Source organism: Amblyomma mixtum, chromosome 1 (genome assembly GCF_055824585.1).
Source record: "Amblyomma mixtum isolate Tamu chromosome 1, ASM5582458v1, whole genome shotgun sequence".
In the NCBI taxonomy this organism is placed as follows: domain Eukaryota; kingdom Metazoa; phylum Arthropoda; class Arachnida; order Ixodida; family Ixodidae; genus Amblyomma; species Amblyomma mixtum.
In genome coordinates, this window is record NC_143012.1 from 81172320 (window position 1) to 81192007 (window position 19688).

General features: G+C 51.2%; 1 protein-coding gene across 1 annotated transcript in view; it reads left to right on the forward strand.

The window, feature by feature from the left end:
- LOC149366937 (uncharacterized) overlaps positions 1-18064 on the forward strand; it is a 141512-nt gene extending 123448 nt beyond the window's left edge. Inside the window, exon 4 of the mRNA XM_089553311.1 lies at positions 15109-18064. Coding sequence (XP_089409437.1) covers positions 15109-15203 — 95 coding nt within the window. The 3' untranslated portion in view covers positions 15204-18064. The remainder of the gene's footprint in view (positions 1-15108) is intronic.
- Positions 18065-19688: the final 1624 nt, after the last annotated feature.

A 19688-nucleotide genomic window follows, 5' to 3' on the forward strand; every position in this document is an offset into this window, starting at 1 on the left:
TGATCAGGTTCTGTTTACACGATGCATGTCGAAATGATTTCATTTAGTTAGGCTTAGCAACGGCTGTCTTGAGATGATTCAACTTAAGTTCAACAGAAATTGCTCAATAGTAAATCTCTTGACTACGCTCAACAAAAATTCCGTGTAGCAGGTGTTGTGTGGGCTCAACATACATTGAGTTCATGTTGGTTTCCAGTTGATTCAACAGGAGCTCAACAAGGCGTCAACTGAAGCTCAAAAGTCATTTTTGTAAGGGCAAGTCTCCAGCTGGCTTTGTAGATGGTATCCTTCGTCACTCAAAAACTTCAACGGGCAATTTACGTAACGTGCGGTATCGGTTGATAGCGGTGTCAAGTAGTACTTGAGTTGGAAGCACTACTCGCAGATAAACAAGAGTTGCCTAGCGGTCGGGTCGTCATTGCAAGCGTGCGCATTTTCTCCGCAAAGACAGTTGGGAACGACGAGAACATACGTGGTGTTTGCGGGCAAAAGTTCTTAACGAGAATCCTGTTTCTCTTTTTCCTCTTTTACTCCCACGTTACGGCGCGGTTCAAGTCTCCACCCGAGGTGTGAGACAGATACTGCGCTATCTTCCTTTCCTCAATAACCAATTATTATTATTGTTCTTAACGAAAACGTACGAACTACAAAAATTCGCGCCTGCACACATCGGGCAGTGAGCCTGTTTTGCCTTCCTTATAGTGGACAATATTCAGCTGAGGGTCATAGCCCTGCGATGGTGCGAAATCGCTTGCGCTTAATGTTCCGAGTGACTACGGTGGCGTCGAACTTTCGGAGACGAGGCTCTATCGAATAAGATGGAAAGGTGAATCCTTCAAATTGGCAAATTGTTTTTTTGAGGAAAGGAAATAGAGCAGTATCTCTCACATATCTCGTGGACTCCTGAACCACGCCGTAAGTTAAAAGAGGAAGTGGAACAAGAATGAGAGAAAGAGGTGTCGTAGTGGAGGTCACCGGAATAATTTCGATCACCTGGGGATCTTTAACGTGCACTGAGATCGCACAGTACAAGGGAGCATTTTGCTTTGGGTCTCCATCGAAGCGCGACCGCCGCGGTCGTGTTCGAACCCGAGTACTCCGGCTCGATAGACGAGCGCGTTAACCACTGAGGCACTGCGGCGGGTATCGCACAATGCGTAGCCTTAATTTCGCGTGCTCGTCACTCGCCCAATGTCGTAGCCAAAAATTACAGGGGTTCTGAGGAAGTTAAAGGCGCGGTAACTGTTATTTCTCGGTGGGCACTTCAACTTTACCAAGAGCTTGTCAGGATCGGTCCCTTACGGGCTGACCCAATCATATATTCTGTCGCTTCCTAATAAAAATTCAGGGTGGTGGTGGTGGTGGTGGAGATTTTGAGTACATGCCCACACCATGTGGAAGATATCACAGGTCTCCCCGCAGTGCGGGCATCGCCCATCTGCGTTAGGATCATAATGTTTTAAGATTGCAGGACAGCTAGAGTAGAGTACCTGTCTGCAGGCACCTTAAAGTTCGCTCCTCCGTATTACTCAGCCCCTTTGCAGGGGCCAGGAAAAGGCGGTGGTTGTCGCTATAATGCGTCATTATTTCCCTATATCGCAGCAGCGGCTGGTTAGTCTCCGAGCCAGAAGAGCTGGGATGAGGAGCCCGGTGAATAAGCTCTCGGGCAGCCGCGTCAGCGGCCTCATTACCTCGTAAGCCCTGATGGCCAGGAGCACAAATTATTCTTTTCGGTGTTGGGTCAGTGGCAGTCCGTCTTAGAATGCAAGCAGCTAAGGGGGAAATCTCCCCTGCCAAGTAATGATCACATGCTTCTCGGGAGTCCGTAATGATGATTCTCGAATTGGCGCGGGCGGCAGCAAGCGCCATCGCTACTTCCTCGGCTCGCATTGAATTCGGGGCTCGAAAAAAGAGTCCATCAACGTGCATTTCCTGGTGAACGACAGCGGCCGTGTAAAATCCCGTGGGCGATGGCCCTGCTACGTCTACATAATATTGTCACCGACAAACGCAGCAGAAAGAGTCCATCAACGTGCATTTCCTGGTGAACGACAGCGGCCGTGTAAAATCCCGTGGGCGATGGCCCTGCTACGTCTACATAATATTGTCACCGACAAACGCAGCAGAAAAGCGAGAAGCACAGCGTTTCCTAGGACGAAGCCCGCCGAACCGCCGAGCTCATGCAGAACAACCACCAGGTGACGCGGGCATGGTGCCAGCAGTGTGGCATTGCCCTCTCCCCCCCCCCCCCCCTCTTTCAAGAGCCATCGACCCGATGCCGCACGGGCGGAAAAAAATAATAAAGGGAAGGCGGAAAGTTAACGGCGCGAGTGTCTGCGTGAAAAGGGGCTAACAGGAGTAATACGGCTTCAGTCGCGCCACGTGGACTACTTCGGACGTCGGTTGTCGTGAGGACCGGACAGTTCCATGAGGGAGCACCTCGTAGGTCACCGCGCTGAGGCGGCGCAACACCTGGTAGGGACCAAAGTAACGGCGAAGAAGCTTCTCAGAGCGGCCCCGCAAGCGGATCGGGCTCCCCACCGAGACTTGGTCACCGGGTGTATAAATCACTTCCCTGCGGCGGAGGTTGTAACGCTCGGCGTCGCGTTGTTGTTGGTGCCGGATTCGCTGTCGAGCAACATGGCGAGCGGCTTCGGCGTCACGAGGAAATTGGTTCGCTACGAAAGAAGAGGGAGCAGGATCGGGAAGAAGCATGGCGTCCAGAATGGTCAAGGCTTCGCAACCGTGCACCAAATGGAACGGAGTGAAGCACGTCGTTTCGTGTAGAGCGGTGTTGTAAGCAAACGTGATGTGGGGCAGTATCCGGTCCCAGTTCCCATGGTCATCGTCTACATACATCGAAATCATGTCGGCAATTGTCTTGTTAAGCCGCTCAGTCAGTCCGTTCGTTTGCGGATGGTAAGCTGTAGTCCTTCGATGGCTGGTGCCACTGAGTCGACGTACCTCGCTCGTAAGTGCCGACGTGAAGGCGGTGCCCCTGTCAGTTAATACGACTGTAGGGGCTCCGTGACGAAGCACAATGTTGCGAATGAAGAAATGTGCAACCTCGGCTGCGGTACCACGGGGAAGGGCCTTGGTCTCACAGTATCGGCTAAGATAGTCAGTGACAACAGCAATATACCGGTTACCCATGGAAGACGCACGCCGGAAATGGGCGGAGTAAGTCCATGCCGACCTGTTGAAATGGGAGGCGTGGGGGATCGATCGGCTGCAGGAGCCGGGCTGGTTTAGTCGGCGGCGTCTTCCGGCGCTGGCACTCACGACAGGTTCGGACGTAGCGGTGTACAACCGCAGCAAGCCTGGGCCAGTAGTACTTGTGACGTATGCGCGCCAACGTGCGCGAAAACCCGAGGTGGCCCGAAGGAAGGTCGTCGTGGCACGCACGCAGAACTTCGTCACGAGGCGCTGTAGGTACGGCAAGCAGATAGGCAGTGTCCGTTGGGCCGTAATTCCTTTTATAGAGGACACCATCGCGCAAGCAAAACGATGACAGCCCGCGCTTGAAGATTCGAGGAGGAGATGGAGCGGTTCCTTCGAGATACTCGATGAGAGGAAGCAGTTCGGCGTCGGCCCTCTGTTGGCGGGCAAGGGTGGACGCGGTGACAGCACCGAGAAAAGCGGAATCGTCGGACTCGCCCGTGGGGCAGGGAATAGGAGCGCGGGATAGAGAGTGTTTCTGGCATCGCTGTGTTTCTGGCCGGACTTGTACAGGATGGTGACATCAAATTCTTGTAGCCGAAGGCTCCATCGAGCAAGCCGCCCCGAGGGATCTTTCAGATTCGCCAGCCAACACAGTGAATGATGATCGCTCACAACCCGAAATGGGCGGCCATACAGGTACGGACGAAATTTCGTAACGGCCCACAGCACATCCAGACATTCCTTCTCCGAGGTGGAATAGCTGACTTCGGAACGGGACAAAGTGCGACTGGCGTAAGCAATCACGCGTTCTAGACCATCCTGCCACTGAACAAGGACCATGTCGGCTTCCTTTGTCGAAGTGGCCAAGCACAGGCGTACATTGGAGACGGGACTTGGGTTCCGTGAAGGCTCTTTGCTGGTCCTGCCCCCACAAGAAGGGTTCAGCGTCTTTCGTCAGACGGGTCAGAGGCTCAGCTAGCTTGGAGAAATTATGAACGAACCGGCGATAGTACGCGCAGAGGCCCAAGAAACGACGCAGGCTCCGTTTGTCTGTGGGCTTGGGGAAGGCAGCTACAACGTCCGTCTTTTCGGGGTCTGGACTAACGCCTCGAGCGCTGATAATGTGACCAAGAAACTTCAGCTGATGAAAAGCGAAGTGACATTTTTCTGGCTTGAGAGAGAGACCAGCAGAAGGTATAACCTCGAAAATAGCACGCAAACGTTTCAGGTGCTCATCGAATGTGTCGGAGAAGGTCACGACATCATGGAGATATACGACGCACGACTCCCACTTCAGTCCAGATAGCACGGTGTCCATCATTCTTTGGAATGTGGCAGGGGCCGAGCACAAGCCAAAAGGGAGCACCTTAAACTCGTATAAGCCGTCAGGGGTAATAAAGGCGGTCTTCTCGCGGTCGCGTTCGTCGACCTCTGTTTTCCAATACCCACTGCAGAGGTCAAGAGACGAAAAATAGGTGGCATGGCGCAGGCGGTCTAGAGAGTCATCAATGCGTGGCAGAGGGTACACATCCTTTTTCGTGACGTTATTGAGGCGCCTGTAATCCACGCAGAACCTGAGGGTGCCATCTTTCTTCGTGACGAGGACAACAGGTGATGCCCAGAGGCTCGTGGACGGTTGTATGACGTCGTACTGGAGCATTTGTGTAACTTGGCGGCGGACGGCGTCACGTTCTTTTGATGATACCCGATAACGGCGCTCACATATTGGTCTTTGGTCGTCAGCAACGATAATTCGGTGCTTTGTAAGCGGCGTCTGTCGCACCTTGGAAGTTGATGCAAAACAATCGCGGAAGGAATAGATGAGGTTTTCTACGCAGCGTATCTGACTGGCCAAGAGGTGCGGGTTGACGTCGGTCGGGATGGCTGTAGCTGTCGTCTCGTCGTGGTCTGACGTCGTGGACAAAGAGCACTGCCTGGTACACCCTCCGAGCTCGTCAAAATAAGCGACGACCTCTGCCTTCGTTAGATGTTGCGGTTCACGGGTAAAGTTGGTGACTAAGATGGTGCGACCGTTGGCAAGCTGTACGAGGCCTCGAGATACACAAACATGCCGAGCGAGTAGCAGCGACATGTTCGCTTCAGCGATGCCAAGGGTGCCGGTGCTGCCATTACACTCGACTGTGACGAACTTTCTGGCTCGCGGAGGGATCGTTACATGATCGTCACATAGGCGTAACATTAGTCTGCAGGGCTCGCTGTGGGTGTCAACGGCTCGCTGGGCGGAAAAAGATACCATGAGTTCCCGAAGGTCGATGACCGCGCCATACTCTTGAAGAAAATCCATGCCCAGAATGAGGTCTTTAGAACAGTCACGTAAGACGGCAAAAGAGCCAGTGAAAGTAAGACCTCGGATCTGGATGCGGCAGGTGCAGGCGCCGATCGGCGTCACTACGTGGCCACTGGCGGTGCGAATCACGGGTCCACACCAAGGCGTCAGAACCTTACGGAGAATCGTGGCGAGTTGACTGCTCATCACAGAAAAATCAGCGCCGGTATCGGCGAGTGCGGTCACTTGATAACTGTCGGCGGTTACAAAAATTTCAGATGAAACTAATCGTTCGCAGCACGTCGACGGGTCGTCGACGGGTCGTCGGAGAGGTCGTCGGTTCGGGTCGCCACCCCCCGGGCAGTCGCGTCGAATCGTCGGGTGGAGGCTGTTGACTCTGTGCAGTGGCGGCGGCCCTACCCCCAGAGGACGCCGTCTTCAGTTTTCCCGGCGAGGTTACGTGCGTCTGAACTGACCAGAGGTTGAGGGCCGACTGGGCGAAGCAAAGCGCCTCGGGGATGGCGATTGCGATTGGCGCTGCTGCGAGGCCGGGGGCAGCACGTGAGCGGCGAGGTACTCGTCGATGTCCTGCGGTCTTTCACCATAGCGAGGTCGAGGCGCGTCGGGCGGGAATCCTATCAAACCCATACGCCGGTACGGGCAATGCCGCAGAATATGGCCAGGCTCCCCGCAGTGGTAGCAGAGCGGGCGATCGTTGGGCGTGCGCCACACGTGCGCTTTGCTGATAGGAGGGCGCAGGTTCTGCTGCTGCTCGACGGAGCGCAGGTAACGGTGGGAAGTTCGAGGTCCGGCAACGGGGCGAAACTTGCGGCATGGGGGCAGGTCGGCGCAAGGCATCGCTGTAGGACATGACGTGTGGCTCCGGTAGTGGTGCTGGTGGTGGCTGCACCGCTCGCTGGATTTCGTCACGGATGACGTCCCCTGTAGAAGGTATGCTTGCCGACTGAGCATCTATGCGGAGGTGTCGCAGTTCTTCGCGGACAATGCTCCGTACAAGCTCTCGCAGCGCCTCATCCCCGGGGCCTGGCAAGGTAGTGAAGTATTGAGTGGCCGCTACATTTGCTTGACGGCCGTATTGGGCGCTCCGTTCCAGCAACGAACGTTCCATGCTCGTAGCTTCCTTGGCGAAGGCGGCGACGGTTAGCGGAGGGTCGCGCATGAGGCCAGCAAACAGCTGCTCCTTCACCCGACGCATAAGGTGCCGCACCTTTGTAGCTTCTGGCATGGTAGGGTCGGCCCGATTGAAGAGGCGTGTCATGTCCTCTATAAACATGGCCACGCTCTCTTTGGACTGCTGTGACCTGTAGCGAAGGGCAATAGACGATATGCGAAATGCGCAGCGCCATCTCTCGGCGCTCCGAGAACTAAGTCCTCCATGTTGGCACGGTACAGAAAACGAAACCGCTGCCCAGCGTTGGGTTAAAACGGCTGCGCTTCGTTTGGAAAATAAAATGCCGATGCAGTGTTGCGCTACCCTCTCCACTGTGAAAAGACACTACGATGCGTGCCAGAACTAGGTGCGTTCCAGCTTTTCGCTTTTCTATTTTTTTACTCCGTCCCAACGTTTCAGTAACACAAAACGCCATGCGAGGTATCATGTGTCAACACGCGGATCAGTGCGCAGCTTTCGCTTTCTGCGCTGATTTTTGACAAATCTCTCGAGGTGATTTGCGTTTAAATTAAGATAAGGACCACAGCCTTTGTTGTCTCTGATCAAAATTAGAAGCCGATTTCATGCATTTATAAACTCTCCGGTCGGGTGTGAATAGACGCATACTTGAACAACGTAATAGAGAAGGTAATTTTTTTGAGCGGGCCAATCGCTCGTGCAGTGGCGAAATAAGTTCACTCGAAGAACCATATGCCGATTACTGCTTAGTTTGCTACGTGTTCAGTTAAGTTTTTCCCGTGTTCAATTAGTTTTAGAAGGGCGAGCAAACTCTCTGGTTATGCGCATATGTTATGCGCGTTAAGGAGTCTGTGAAGCAATACGCCCTACGTATAAAAACTCAGGTGCGAATGCTTTATTTCTTGAGGATTCCTATACCTTCGATATCTGCGGCGACGAAAATCTAAAAAAAAAAGAAGCGAATAATATAGCTACTTTATTATGAAGGAGGGACGCATTTCTAAGCTAGAAAGTACGTGCAACAGTGTTCTGAAAACGCTTTAGGCCATCAGATTTTATTATCGTTGTGGCAAGCTCCAACAGCTTGCTTCGCAACAAAGCCATTTGTCCAAGTTTGGGAGTAAGCTAATTAAGTTTCGGAAGCAACCGAACATGCTAATTTCGCCCCTGCACACACAGCTTGACCAGCGTATCGAGTCCGTGCATGCACCTACAGCTGTAGCATCTTTCTCTAATCAAGCCGCCGCGGTGGCTCAGTGCTTATCTGAAAAAAAAAGCTGCGTCTTTGCTTACAATATTTTGAATTATATGTGCATGCCTACTTTCCTTTTGTTAATGTCGACTGACTGCGTCTTAAGCAGGACGCGGTTTCAACGAATTGTGGCGAAAATCAACCGACGCCGGGCTCTGAAACGGTGGCGTTGCAAACCGCGGATGCGCATTGCACATTACAGTAAAGAAATCGAATTACGCAGCTGGTCGAGGGTCTTGTGTGATTATACTGCAATGCACGAAGCTCCTGGCGTCGGCGCGAACGAAAATTCGCACTGTCATAGAAGTTTGTCAACACACGTGCGCACTCACCGCAAAATAACCGCTCGCTACCCTACCAGATGAATTCGCGTCCACCTGGGAATAAAATAGCCATGAAAATGCGTGATGCTTGAACTGGCGCTTTAATGCGAGCATTAAAACGACAACAGCACACGGTCACGGTTCGACTTTCCAACCCACTTTCGAGTGCCGATTATTGCGATCATCAGCGCCAGACTTCAAGCGAAGCTGAGGACGCGGTAGGAGTAAGCTGGCGCTTATTGAAAGCACCTACATTTGGTCAAAGCTCAGCTGTGAAAACAACGCAGCAGCTGAAGCTTGCCTGTTGAAATCCACTCGCAAGAAGAAAGTACGCATAGTAAACGATGCACCAGCTCGACGAGCTCGACCGTGCCAAGATGGAAACCGGAAGTTGTGGGCGCGGTGTTGCCAGACCGCCAAGCAATTTCGCATATCGTCTATTTCAGCGTTTTCCTTCCGTTGGCTCGAGCTGAATGTGGCGAGCAACTCACGGCGAAAAGCTGCCCAGTTGGAAAAGGACACCTCGTGGTTCTCAAACCACGCTTTCGCCAAGTCGAGCAGTGCGAAATATACATTCAGCAGCTTCCGCTCGTCGTCCCACTGGTTGAATGCGGCCACACGGTCAAAATTGGCCAACCAGTCTTCTACATCCTCGAACCGGTCGCCGTGGAACGATGGTGGCGGCCGAGGTGCGAGAAGGGCGCACGGTGGGGCACTGCCGGAGGACTGACATGTCTGGCTGCCAGTGGTGGACGTCATAGCTCTCACAGGTCTTGTCAGTGGCTCAAACTCTGGTCGCAAGCCTCGCAGGCGACGGCTCGTTTTGTGGACGGGTGTGGCGTGCGCGGGTCGGGGAGAAGCGTCACGGCTGTCGTCGGGGTCAGCGTACATGGGACGGTACCCAGCACGGCTCCACCAAATGTCACTGACAAACGCAGCAGAAAAGCTGGAAGCACTGCGTTTCCTAGGATGAAGCCCGCCGAACCGCCGAGCTCATGCAGAACAAAGAAGACGCTCGGGCACGCGCTGGGAGCCAAGGTTCGGCCACCAGGTAGCGCCGGCATGGTGCCAGCAGTGTGGCAACATACATCGGGTCGGGAGCCGTGTTGTGTCTCTGTAGAGCCCGAGCCCGCGCTTGTCGTCTGTTTTCGTGTATGTCGGTGTCCATGTTACGGGGGAGCGGGGAGACCTAGAGCCTACGGCGCCATAGTGCTAGGATACGCTCCGCCTCCTCTGTAGTGCAGTCGTGTTCAGGGGGCACTTTGGCTCTCTAAAGTGCTGCAAAGCGAAGGCGTTTTCTGGCGCAGTTTGTTTTTATGTACTCTTTATTTATTTTTTATTTTCATATTTTTCTGATTTTTACTGTTTTTATTTTTATTTTCTTATATTACTTTTATACTGTTTTTATTTTTGTTTATTTTCTTATTTTTATTTTCCTTTTCCTGGCTTTATTCCTTTTATTTTATTTATGAAACCCATGCATTCAATAGATGCGCCTTTATTTATGCTGGTAGCGTCTCCGCTTCAAATGCCAAAGACCCTGGTTCGATTCCCACCCTCGGCGCAGTTTATTTTTAAGCAGTGACGCCGAAAGGCGGACAAATCTGCCGACACGGCTGTTGACGTGGCTGACACGCCAGTCATGCGCATAAGCGAACTCATCGCGTGCGCGCGCCTCAGCCCTGAGGAGGTTAGGCGGACCGCGCAACCGAAATGGCGGGTTCGGGCCGCGAGCTCGCTTCCCAGTGAAGTTCGCGACCTGGACTGGAAGCGACGGTGGGAGGTTCTTCCAATGCGCCACCGTCTTGCGGCGTGGAGCGTCGTCCCTAACGACCAGTGCCCCAATTGCGGCGCGCCGGAGACGACGCACCGTGTATTTTTGAGTGCGCTGTCGCTCGAGTTATGTGGCGCCTCGTGTGGCGCATTTTATCTGTTCGCGGTAGCCCCGGAGACCGGCGCCAGCGCGGCCCTTTTTCGCGACTTGTCGTCGCTTGTGTGTATTTTGTTTTGTGGTGGCGACGCTGCCTAGCCGAGGCCCGCAGGCAGCCTGCCAGGGCAATGTACCCGGCGCTGCAGAATCTGCGCCTCCTCCTGTGGACATTTCTGTCTGACCGGCTGGACCAGGGTGGAGAAACGCTCTTTCTGTAGCGCTGGCACACGCGCTTCTTTGTTGTGCGGGAAGGCAGGCTGGGAGTGCCAGCCTTGCAATATTAGCCTCCTTTTAGTGCCTTTTGATGTATTACTTTGTTCATTTTTTGTGTAAGGCGGCATGAACTGCGCCTTTGAGTGCTGCATTCCGTTTTTGGTTTTGTTTTTAGCAGCATTGCGTTGTTGTTAGCCTTTGCGTGCTACCTTAATATTGTGTATAGGCCAGATATAGTGTATTGTGTATAGGCCAGATTTGTGTATCTGCAGTACCTATCTGTGTCTTCCAGTTTTTATCAGTGCTTTTGTATCAACCCCTTCCAAGTGGGGGGGGGGGGGGAGGGGGGCCCTGACGGTACACAATAAACTTCTCTTTGTGTGTATCAGTCGTGATGAGAGAGAGGTATATCGTTCAGAGTCTGGCGTCCCGCGTTTTGTCTTGCGTCCCTGCGGGGAGGTGTCTTACCATCGTGAATGCGGCGGCTTGAACAGTGGCTTCGTCCGAACTCTACAGTGAAGAGCATGGCTTCCGCAGACATAGCATCCCCATCCTCGGCTCTTATGAGGCGCACCGGGTAGCAGCTTTGACGCGACGTTCTGTCTGACGGTGCGCGATAATCTGGTGATGACCAGTGCCTTTCGCATATGTTTAACCGAGCGGCGCTGCCTTGTACACTCGATACTGGAAGTTCGCCGCAGGTGTGGCTGTGATGTCAGGACTTGTGACATGTGGCAGTTTCCGCTCGTTCCGCCGCTGCAAAAACGCCGATCCGACCGCTCGCGCTCGCCAGTTGTGTTCCGTGACAAGCCCACATGATGCGCTCTTGCTCAGTGAATTATGTGTACTCAGTGTTATTCTGTGTACTTTCGGCAAAATAAGCAGAAGTTATTTTGCCCCCCCCCTCCCCCCCTGCAATAATGCCCTCGGGCGCTGCATGCATCTGTAATAAATAAATAAAAAGACCAGCGCTCGCGCCTAGGCACCGCAAAGACATGGATCCAGCAACGGCCACCGGGATAAGTTCTTCGACTAAGCATTGGAGGCGCCGGGCTGCTTCTAGTGCTGCCTACGACAGAGAACATCACGAAACCGCGTTCGCTAAAGATAAGTCGCGAAAGCGCGCTCGTCGAGTTAACGAAACCGATGAAGAGCCGCCGGATAGCTCACTTGTCATGGCGCTCGTCTGCTGACTCGAAAGACACGAGTTTGAATCCGCTCGCGGTGGTCGAATTCTGGTGGCGGCGAAATTATAGAGGCCCGTGTAATGCGCAAATTTAGTGGTCGTTAACAAAACCCACGCAGGTGGTGCATATTACCGGAGCCCTTCACTAAGGCGTCCCTCATATCCTGAATCGCTTTGGGACATTAAACCCCCGTAAGCCACAAAACTTACACCGAAACCGACGAAGAACGGGAGATACGTCTGGAGGAGCAGCGCTACAGGCAGCAAGAGGATCTCAAGCGGAAAAGGGCTGCCGATGCTGCCAACGTATCCTGTCTACATCGGCCACTGGTTCGGTTGCCTTTCTCTACGTGTAACTTGGCTGAGCCGAGTTGAGCGAAAGCCAGCTTTGTTTTTTGTTGCCTAATATGGCTCCTCGCGCATGTTCCTCATGCTTCTCTTAGATTTTCGCGCTCCCTTCAATCTCTCGTGAGTTTGTTTTTCTGACGGATCACACAGAGCTGGTGTACCATTCAGCACTCGGGCAGCCACGTTGAAGGGGTGGACTCGCCATCCGTCCTTTGCCTTCTGCTGCCGGCTGCTGGGTCTTCGCCTGTTTCAGGAGGCTAGGTGCCCAGTGAGGGTGCTCGCCTTCTATTTCTTGGGCAGAAGGGTGAGGGTGTTAGTAGCTGGTGTAGCACTCAACATGGGTCCGCTGTCTTTGCGGATGCCTGTTTTTTTATTCAACTGTTATGGCGTTTCATCGCTACGTCCGCTGTATCAGCCCCGACTTAGGCATCAAGGCTAACAGATTAGTATAGTGAATGGGAGCATTACTTCTTTCTCTGCTGCCTCTACAACGCAGGCGACGGGCGACATCCACTTCTTAGCTGCCGTTTGCGATGTTTTTTTCTTCAGGGGCATCTACGTCACTTTATGTGGCTTTTAGAGGGGAAGATGTAAGGCGAACACGAGCTAGGCTGGAACGATTAAGCTTTGTGTGGACAGCGGAGTTCCATAATTGCGCATACCAAGAATGCAATCGTCACATTGCACAACAATATGCAGTTGCTCGTTTTTTTTTAAAGGGCGATTTATTTCCCTTTCTGGAGTCTGGTTGTAAATCGATTTCTGGCGAGCGGTACGTGCCCTCGTGGTCTCGTTTCACGATTGGTGATCGTGGCTGGCGCTTTTCCGCTGTGACATAATCGGCGTTGGCCGCCTCAAGTCGGAGCAGGCGTGTGAGTTTCCGTCTTGGTGATGGCAAAACTTTATTCTGAACACGACAAGGACGGTGAGGGGTTGGAGGCCGTCTTGAAATGAAATGCGTGGCCTCTGACGACGGCGTCAGGTGGCGACAAGTCCCCAGGCCCGTGATGCGCTGACGTTAGACCTCAATGGGGCCTTCGACAACGTGTCTCATGATGCGATCTTGGCGGGCCTAGCGAGGTCGCACTGGGGTCAGCGCACTTACGACTACGTGAGGGCATTCTTAGATCAAACCGCTACACTGGGCCTAGGGAACGTGCGCTTCGAAACAATCCGCCTCACAGGATGTTGCACCCCACAACACTCGGTGCTGCCGCCCATGTTGTTCAACGTTACGTGTGCTGGCTTTTCCTCGCTGCTCCCTAGAATTCCCGATGTGCACCATGCTATTTGTGCCGATGACATCACGATATAGATGATGACAGGCTCGGACGGCCACATCCAAGATAACCTTCAATCAAAAATTCATAGAGGCGGCTCAACACTACACGACTGAGATTGGGCTTACGTGTGCACCTGAAAAGTGGGAACTGCTCGTTATCTGCGCGCGTTCGAGGACACAAGCAGTCTACCCCGATATGGAGCTCCGCCTCGAAGGCACTCGCATCCCTGGAGTCGAGCGATTCCAGGAGCTGGCCCTGTACCTACAACCTGACGGCCGAGCAAGCTGCACTGTACAGTTGCTCCAGAAGCAATTTACGCAGGTGGCAACCTTAATGCGCCGCATCTGGAACAGACGCAGGGGCTCAACCAAACTGACCCATGCGAATCGTACAGGCGTTGCTAATCAGCCATGCAACGTTCCACGCATCTTGTCAAAGACTGAGTTGAAGCAAGTTTAATCGGCTGAATGTCCTCCTGCGATCGGCGGTCAAGACAGCCCTCAGAGTGCCCTCGTGCACCTGGACACACGACAGAAGAGCTGGCGCGTCTTCCAGACTCGAGAGTAGGCCGAACCGTTCTGCGCCCACAAGGGTAGCCGGTCCCCACCACTCCATTGCAGCAGAAGTACCACGCCGTCCCGCCCAAACTCGCACCTAAGATCGAAGTCGCGCCGGTCACGAAAAACGTGCACCCCGAGCTCCACGCCGACCGCAGAACTCGCAGAATCAAGGCATTCATGCGTCAATATGGCTGTGACCTATTATACTATATTGCTACACTTATTTCAGACACTCTACGTGCGCCGCCGTGCGGTCTGTCTTCGTGCTTGGTCGCGCGCCGCTCTACGCCGTATTCTGCTCGGCTCTTGGGTCGGTCGGATGTGCTCTGCCCAGTGCTCTTGCCAAGTACTGTTCGACCAGTGAGAACGCTCTACCGGCGTCCTGTGACAATACGTCTAAGCGGCGAAATACACATTCGGCACTGACGCTATGGGACTGGCGGTTACAGATGCTACTGGCTCAATTCAGACTACGGACTCCGTTCGGCGGATGAGCTCGAGCACGACGGCTGAGGAGACCACCACAGGCTTTCATACACCACATAGCCACACATGACGAGCGTCACGCCAGTCCGACATGTACAATAATTACACACCCGGAGTCTGCGTGCCACACCTGCGCCAAGAGTTCTTTATCTTTTGAGGCTTGTGGTGATGGCATAAACTTTATTGGCCATGACAAATTACAGGTGCCTCATGGCCTGCCGGAGGGGCCCAAACGGCGGGCTCCTCCCTTACAAATGGTGTGCCAGACCCTGGAGGGCCAGCCTGTTAGAGGCACTGGTGATGGCGCGTCGTTTGTCTTGGAGTGCCTAACTTGACATCAGCTGTTCCCTGTAAGTGAGTGCCACATATCTAGGGGGGGGGGGGGGGGGGGGGGAGTGTGGAACAGGTTAGCAGTACATGCGGAAAGTCGCCTGGTTTGCCGCATAGTCGACAGGAGGAGGAAAATAGGTCAGGGAAACGTCCGTGCATGACTATCGGGTATGGGAGTGTGCGAGTTTGAAGCCTGCGCCAGAAAGTTGATTGCGTGGTTTTTATTTTCTCATGTCACTCTTCTCACAGGCATCGTTCCTTGTTGCAGATACAGGCAGCAACTTGCCTATTCACTGTAAAAAATGCTCTTGCGTGCCAGCCCTCGACAAGACAAAGATTTTGAAAACATATTACGGAAAGCACAAACGTGAGATACATGAAGCTAAACTCAAAACCGTGGCGATACGTGTGTCAGCCGTCCCTCATCCTATTATCAAAAGAGACTGCCTATCTGAAAAAGAGATCATACCTCTCTTAGAACACTATTTAGATTTTTAACCTTTTTGCGTAAAGTGCTAGCCATGTTCCTTTTTCCCGCAATCACATGCCCTGTATCCAACCTTCACCTGCATCTTATTGATTTGCCTTGGATCCCTAGATGCAGCACTAACAGGGGACAAGCCTCTAAGCTCTTACGTCACTACAAGGACTGTTGACATACTTTTCCAAGAAATGGCTGATCATACAATGTAAGCAAGCTTTTATTGTGTTAGTGCATACATCTGCAGTTTTTTGCTGCTTATTCAATAGTTCTATTTTCTGAGTGGAGAAAGCTCAGTTAACTCCGGGTGCTAATTCCTCCAAGATTTACTCCTGAATATTGGTGCTTGTTTGTGCCTTTGGTGAGTTACTAAGATGGTTGCTGTGCAGGTGACATGACGCTTTCTTAAATTTTTTGATGCTGTGCATTGTACTGCAGCCAGGTGAGCTAACGCTATTGTAATGCTTTTAGGAACAAAAGTATTGCCTCTAAGAGATATCTGATCTAGCTTGCTGTTATTTTCAGTATTCTGTGTCCATGTGGGGTATGAAGAAAACTGATATCATTGCTGCTTATGCACTCGCGGTGATTCCGGCTTTTGAGGAAAGGCTGGCTTTAGCGTTGTAGTACTTTAAAAGGTTGAAGCAATCTTGGTTTATTTCATGTCTCACTTCACTATATCGACCATTCACATTATAGCCATTGCTCGGCTGTTGACAGCAAAACAGATCACAGGAGAAATTCAGTCAAATTATTCAACAGTCTTATCCGAATTCGACATGGTGATCTATATATTACTATGTCTTGTACACCATTACGAAGAAGGAAACGTGCAATTCAAGTTTAATGTCTATAGACTTTTAATGCTGTGGCCAGACTGGCTGACATACTGTATTTCCTCATGGAATTTCTGCACCCCTAATAATTACCGAATTTAGAACAAAAACTCGCATATTTTGCACTTCCTGCTGTGCAAGCACACCAGCATGCTTGCGGGTGCACGCAGGGCAGGCTTCGAAAGATTAGCGCAGCCAGGTTGCCGTGCACAGCTGTGAAAGGTGAGTGAGTGGTGCAAAGAGTCAGTAATTCATTTGTACAGTGGTTCCAGTAAGGAAGAGTCACTTGCGTGCCATTTATCCGGCGGGCTCGCACCTGTGGTCATTTTTCCTTACTAGTGGCTGCAATACTTGCAAACTTCTAGTAACCTCTGGAGCATGCATCGCGACAGAATGCGAAACTTCCGAACTGTTAGCTGTTCTGTTTGTGGCAACTCCGCCAGGCCGCTACCGAGGGCATTGCTTAATCGCCTTGCATTTCTGTTTGCCTCTTATTGATGGCTTTGTGACTGTATCATGGCATGTTTATTGCTTCGAGCTGTGCACGTGCTGTCATGCCATCTCGTGGGGAAGTAGACATAACTCGTGTTTGGGGCAGGCGCAGGAGGTTGGGGGGTGAGGTATGTGTTGACATATATTTGGAGTCGAAGCTTTCTTTTGGCTAAAGTGATTTGTATGGTTGACTTATATGCGGCAAAATGTCGTATACATTGTGCGTTAAGACCTTTCCAGAGTTTCTTTGGCATGTTCGGAAAATCTGCTTGTAATTTGCACACCCCTTTTTGAAGCCTTAATTTTAGGAAAAAAAAACCCGGACATGTTACGCTAGTAAATATCCTCAATTTTCCTGCATAAAAGAACCTTGTGGACCTTGTGGACCACACACGTGCTGTTTGAGCATGTAGCTTTTTGTGTTTTTTGCTGCAGCCAGCAGAAGCTAATGTGCGCCAGATCAGTACCCATAGCTGTGCTTTATGTGACCCTGCTTTTCTGCCTTAAAACATATGTCAGCCAGACTGGCCATTGCATTCATGGCCACTCAGGGGGACATGAAATATTGTTGGAAAGCAAAACAAACTTGAATTTTCTCACCCACTGCCGCTCTTGTGAGAATTGACTTGAGGATATCAAAATATTATCCAGGAGCAAAGATAGACTAGGGCGTGAACTGTCCTCATTAAGATGCATGCATGAAAGAAGACATTGCAAGCAACAGGATCATGGTAGAATGTTTTTTTCCATACGGTGATATTGATCGATGTAGGAAAATATAGTGTAATCATTTGACAGTAATTATACAAAACAGTAGAATGAAATGCTTTTGGTGCAGCATGAACTCATGATCTCCATAGCATTCGCAGCGTTGCATGCATACAAACTGAGCAACAAAGGCATTCCCCCTTTTCTTTTTTCTGCCGCCGCGGTGGCTCGGTTATGGTGCTCGGCTGCTGACCCAAAAGACGCGGGTTCGATCCCGGCCGCGTCGGCTAGAATTTCTTTGGAGGAGAAATTCTAGAGGCCCGTGTACTGTGCGATGTCAGTGCACGTTAAAGAACCCCAGGTGGTCGAAATTTCCGGAGCCCTCCACTACGGCGTCTCTCATAGCCTTAGTCGCTTTGGGACGCTAAACCCCATAAACCAACATCAAGCCTTTTCTTTTTTCTAAAGCATTCACATGGTTTGGAATGAATTTGTGGCATTTGCTTGTCTGCCCTTGACGAAATGGTTATGCAAGTGATTGTTTACTGTAATCACGGTCGCCACAGAAGAGCGTTCGTCTATGCTTTCCTTGGTTTCAGTGACTGTTTGTGCATGTCATGTTGTGTGAACAGGACCAAAACGCTATAATGCCAACCTCACACAGCATCTATTGAAGTGAGGACTTGATGCTGTCTTGTTCCTTTGGACCTTTTGGTGTTTAAACAATACATATTCTGTGAGAGGATGAAAACTTACGCAGGATTTTTCATTTTTGTTGCGGATATCCGTGCAGTACGAATCTAAAAGCTTTTGGCTAAAATAAGTTGCCAGCCAAAGGCAACGGAGACAATGTTTGTGCCCGCGGTAAGCTCATCTTCTATAAGGCTGCTAAAAAGTTTGAAATGAAGTTGCAAGTACATGAAGCCTGTCATAATGCTGTGCAACATTAGCCTAAACTACAGCATGCTTATGTTGTAGAAAGGATTCATCTCGCAGTCATGCTCAGACGTCTGTGCAGCACTATGCATATATTACGGTTCGTGGCTCTGCATTGCTCATCAGGGCAAGTATATTGCAAAATTTGAAATTAGGCGCTGTTCTTGGCTTAAATTTGCCGGTACAAAAATAAGCAGCTGTATTAATCCATCAGGTACTGATGGAGGATCACTATTCGTATACTTTCTTCACTCGCCTCAGAATTCCTTATTTAGAGTACAAGCACAATAAATCTGCATATACATAGCTTCATTCATTCTCGCTTTGGTACAACTTGATAACATTGCGTATTAATACATTAGCACCTTTCTTAGAACGCAGCTGTTTCCTAATTGGTTACAGATGTGCACGACTTGTAGAAAACATATTACCAAACCACTCATTTAAACAGTAGTGATGTAGAAAATTCATGAACAAATTGTGTATGGATGCAACTGTGGCATTGCATTACTCTCGAAGCCTCACCACGTGGTACTTTATTCAGTACTCCTTGGTCGTAGAACAGTGAACATTCACTTTCGAAGCTTGTTTTTTCGTTCACAGAAAAGATTGAAGAATTGCCTTTTTGTTAACCCAGTATACATATAGACCATGTACAAAGGCAGTCTTAATTCTTTATTCCCTCGAAATATAGTCTTTGCATTTTGAATGAGGCGAATTCAGTTAAATGTATGCGGTTGGGCAATGACAACAAGGCACATGAAGGAGCACTTCACTGACATTGTTAAAAGCACATAAATTATCCGATATGCACATAAATTGTCCACTAGAGCCATGACTCAAGAATTTTGCAGCCCATGTACTAAAAAGTACTTTTTTTTCTGTTTGGAATTGTGGCCATTTCTCATGCTGTCTTGAATAGGTGTGGCATAAATAGTACCTGATGCTGTTTTGTGATATTATTGTGCTAAGTTTATTGTTTCTTTTTGTGACGTTCCGTGCGTGAGCTACCAGGGCCCATACCTTCGGCGGAATTTTCTCTGTGCTCAACCGTGAACAATCAACAAGGCCGACAACCTCGCGACGACCATGGGAAGTGGGATGCTTGGAATGCCCCTCCGAGCCTCAGCGGATTAGTGTAGCAGGAATGTCTAGGGCCATTGTCAGCAGTAACCCCAGCGAAATTCCTTGAGCGGAGGTGACCACTATAGCGGCGAAGGCCGGGGACGCGCCGGAGGTATTGTCCGAGCGACCACAGCAAAGGCGCCGGCGGGAGGGAAAGCCAGCCCAATTAGGCATGCCTGGCCGTACAAGGACAAGAGAAAAAAAGCTGCCGGCGGGAGACAAACGACATTCCAACGAGGGATGTCGGGGATGCCGCAGGGCGCCGCCGTTGAAAGGAGGAAGAAAGAAACATTCCAGTCGGGAAGACAGGAGATCGGGCGTGGCCGGCGGAGCAGATATAGCTGGCGAGTGCGGACGAAAGACGGAGAGGACGAGATCGTTCACGGAAAAGGGTCCTTCAGCGCCGAAGCCGGACGGCGCGCAGCTTCTACCAGCCACCGACGGATCGCAACTACGGAGACCATCCATCGCCCCCATGACGGCGTCGCCACGTAAGCTCGGACACCCCAGCCTCTGATGTACCATGTATAATTATTGATTACATCATTTTGTTTAAACTGAGCCATACGGTGTCTTCTTGCCTCTCCGTCCCGTGTGGAC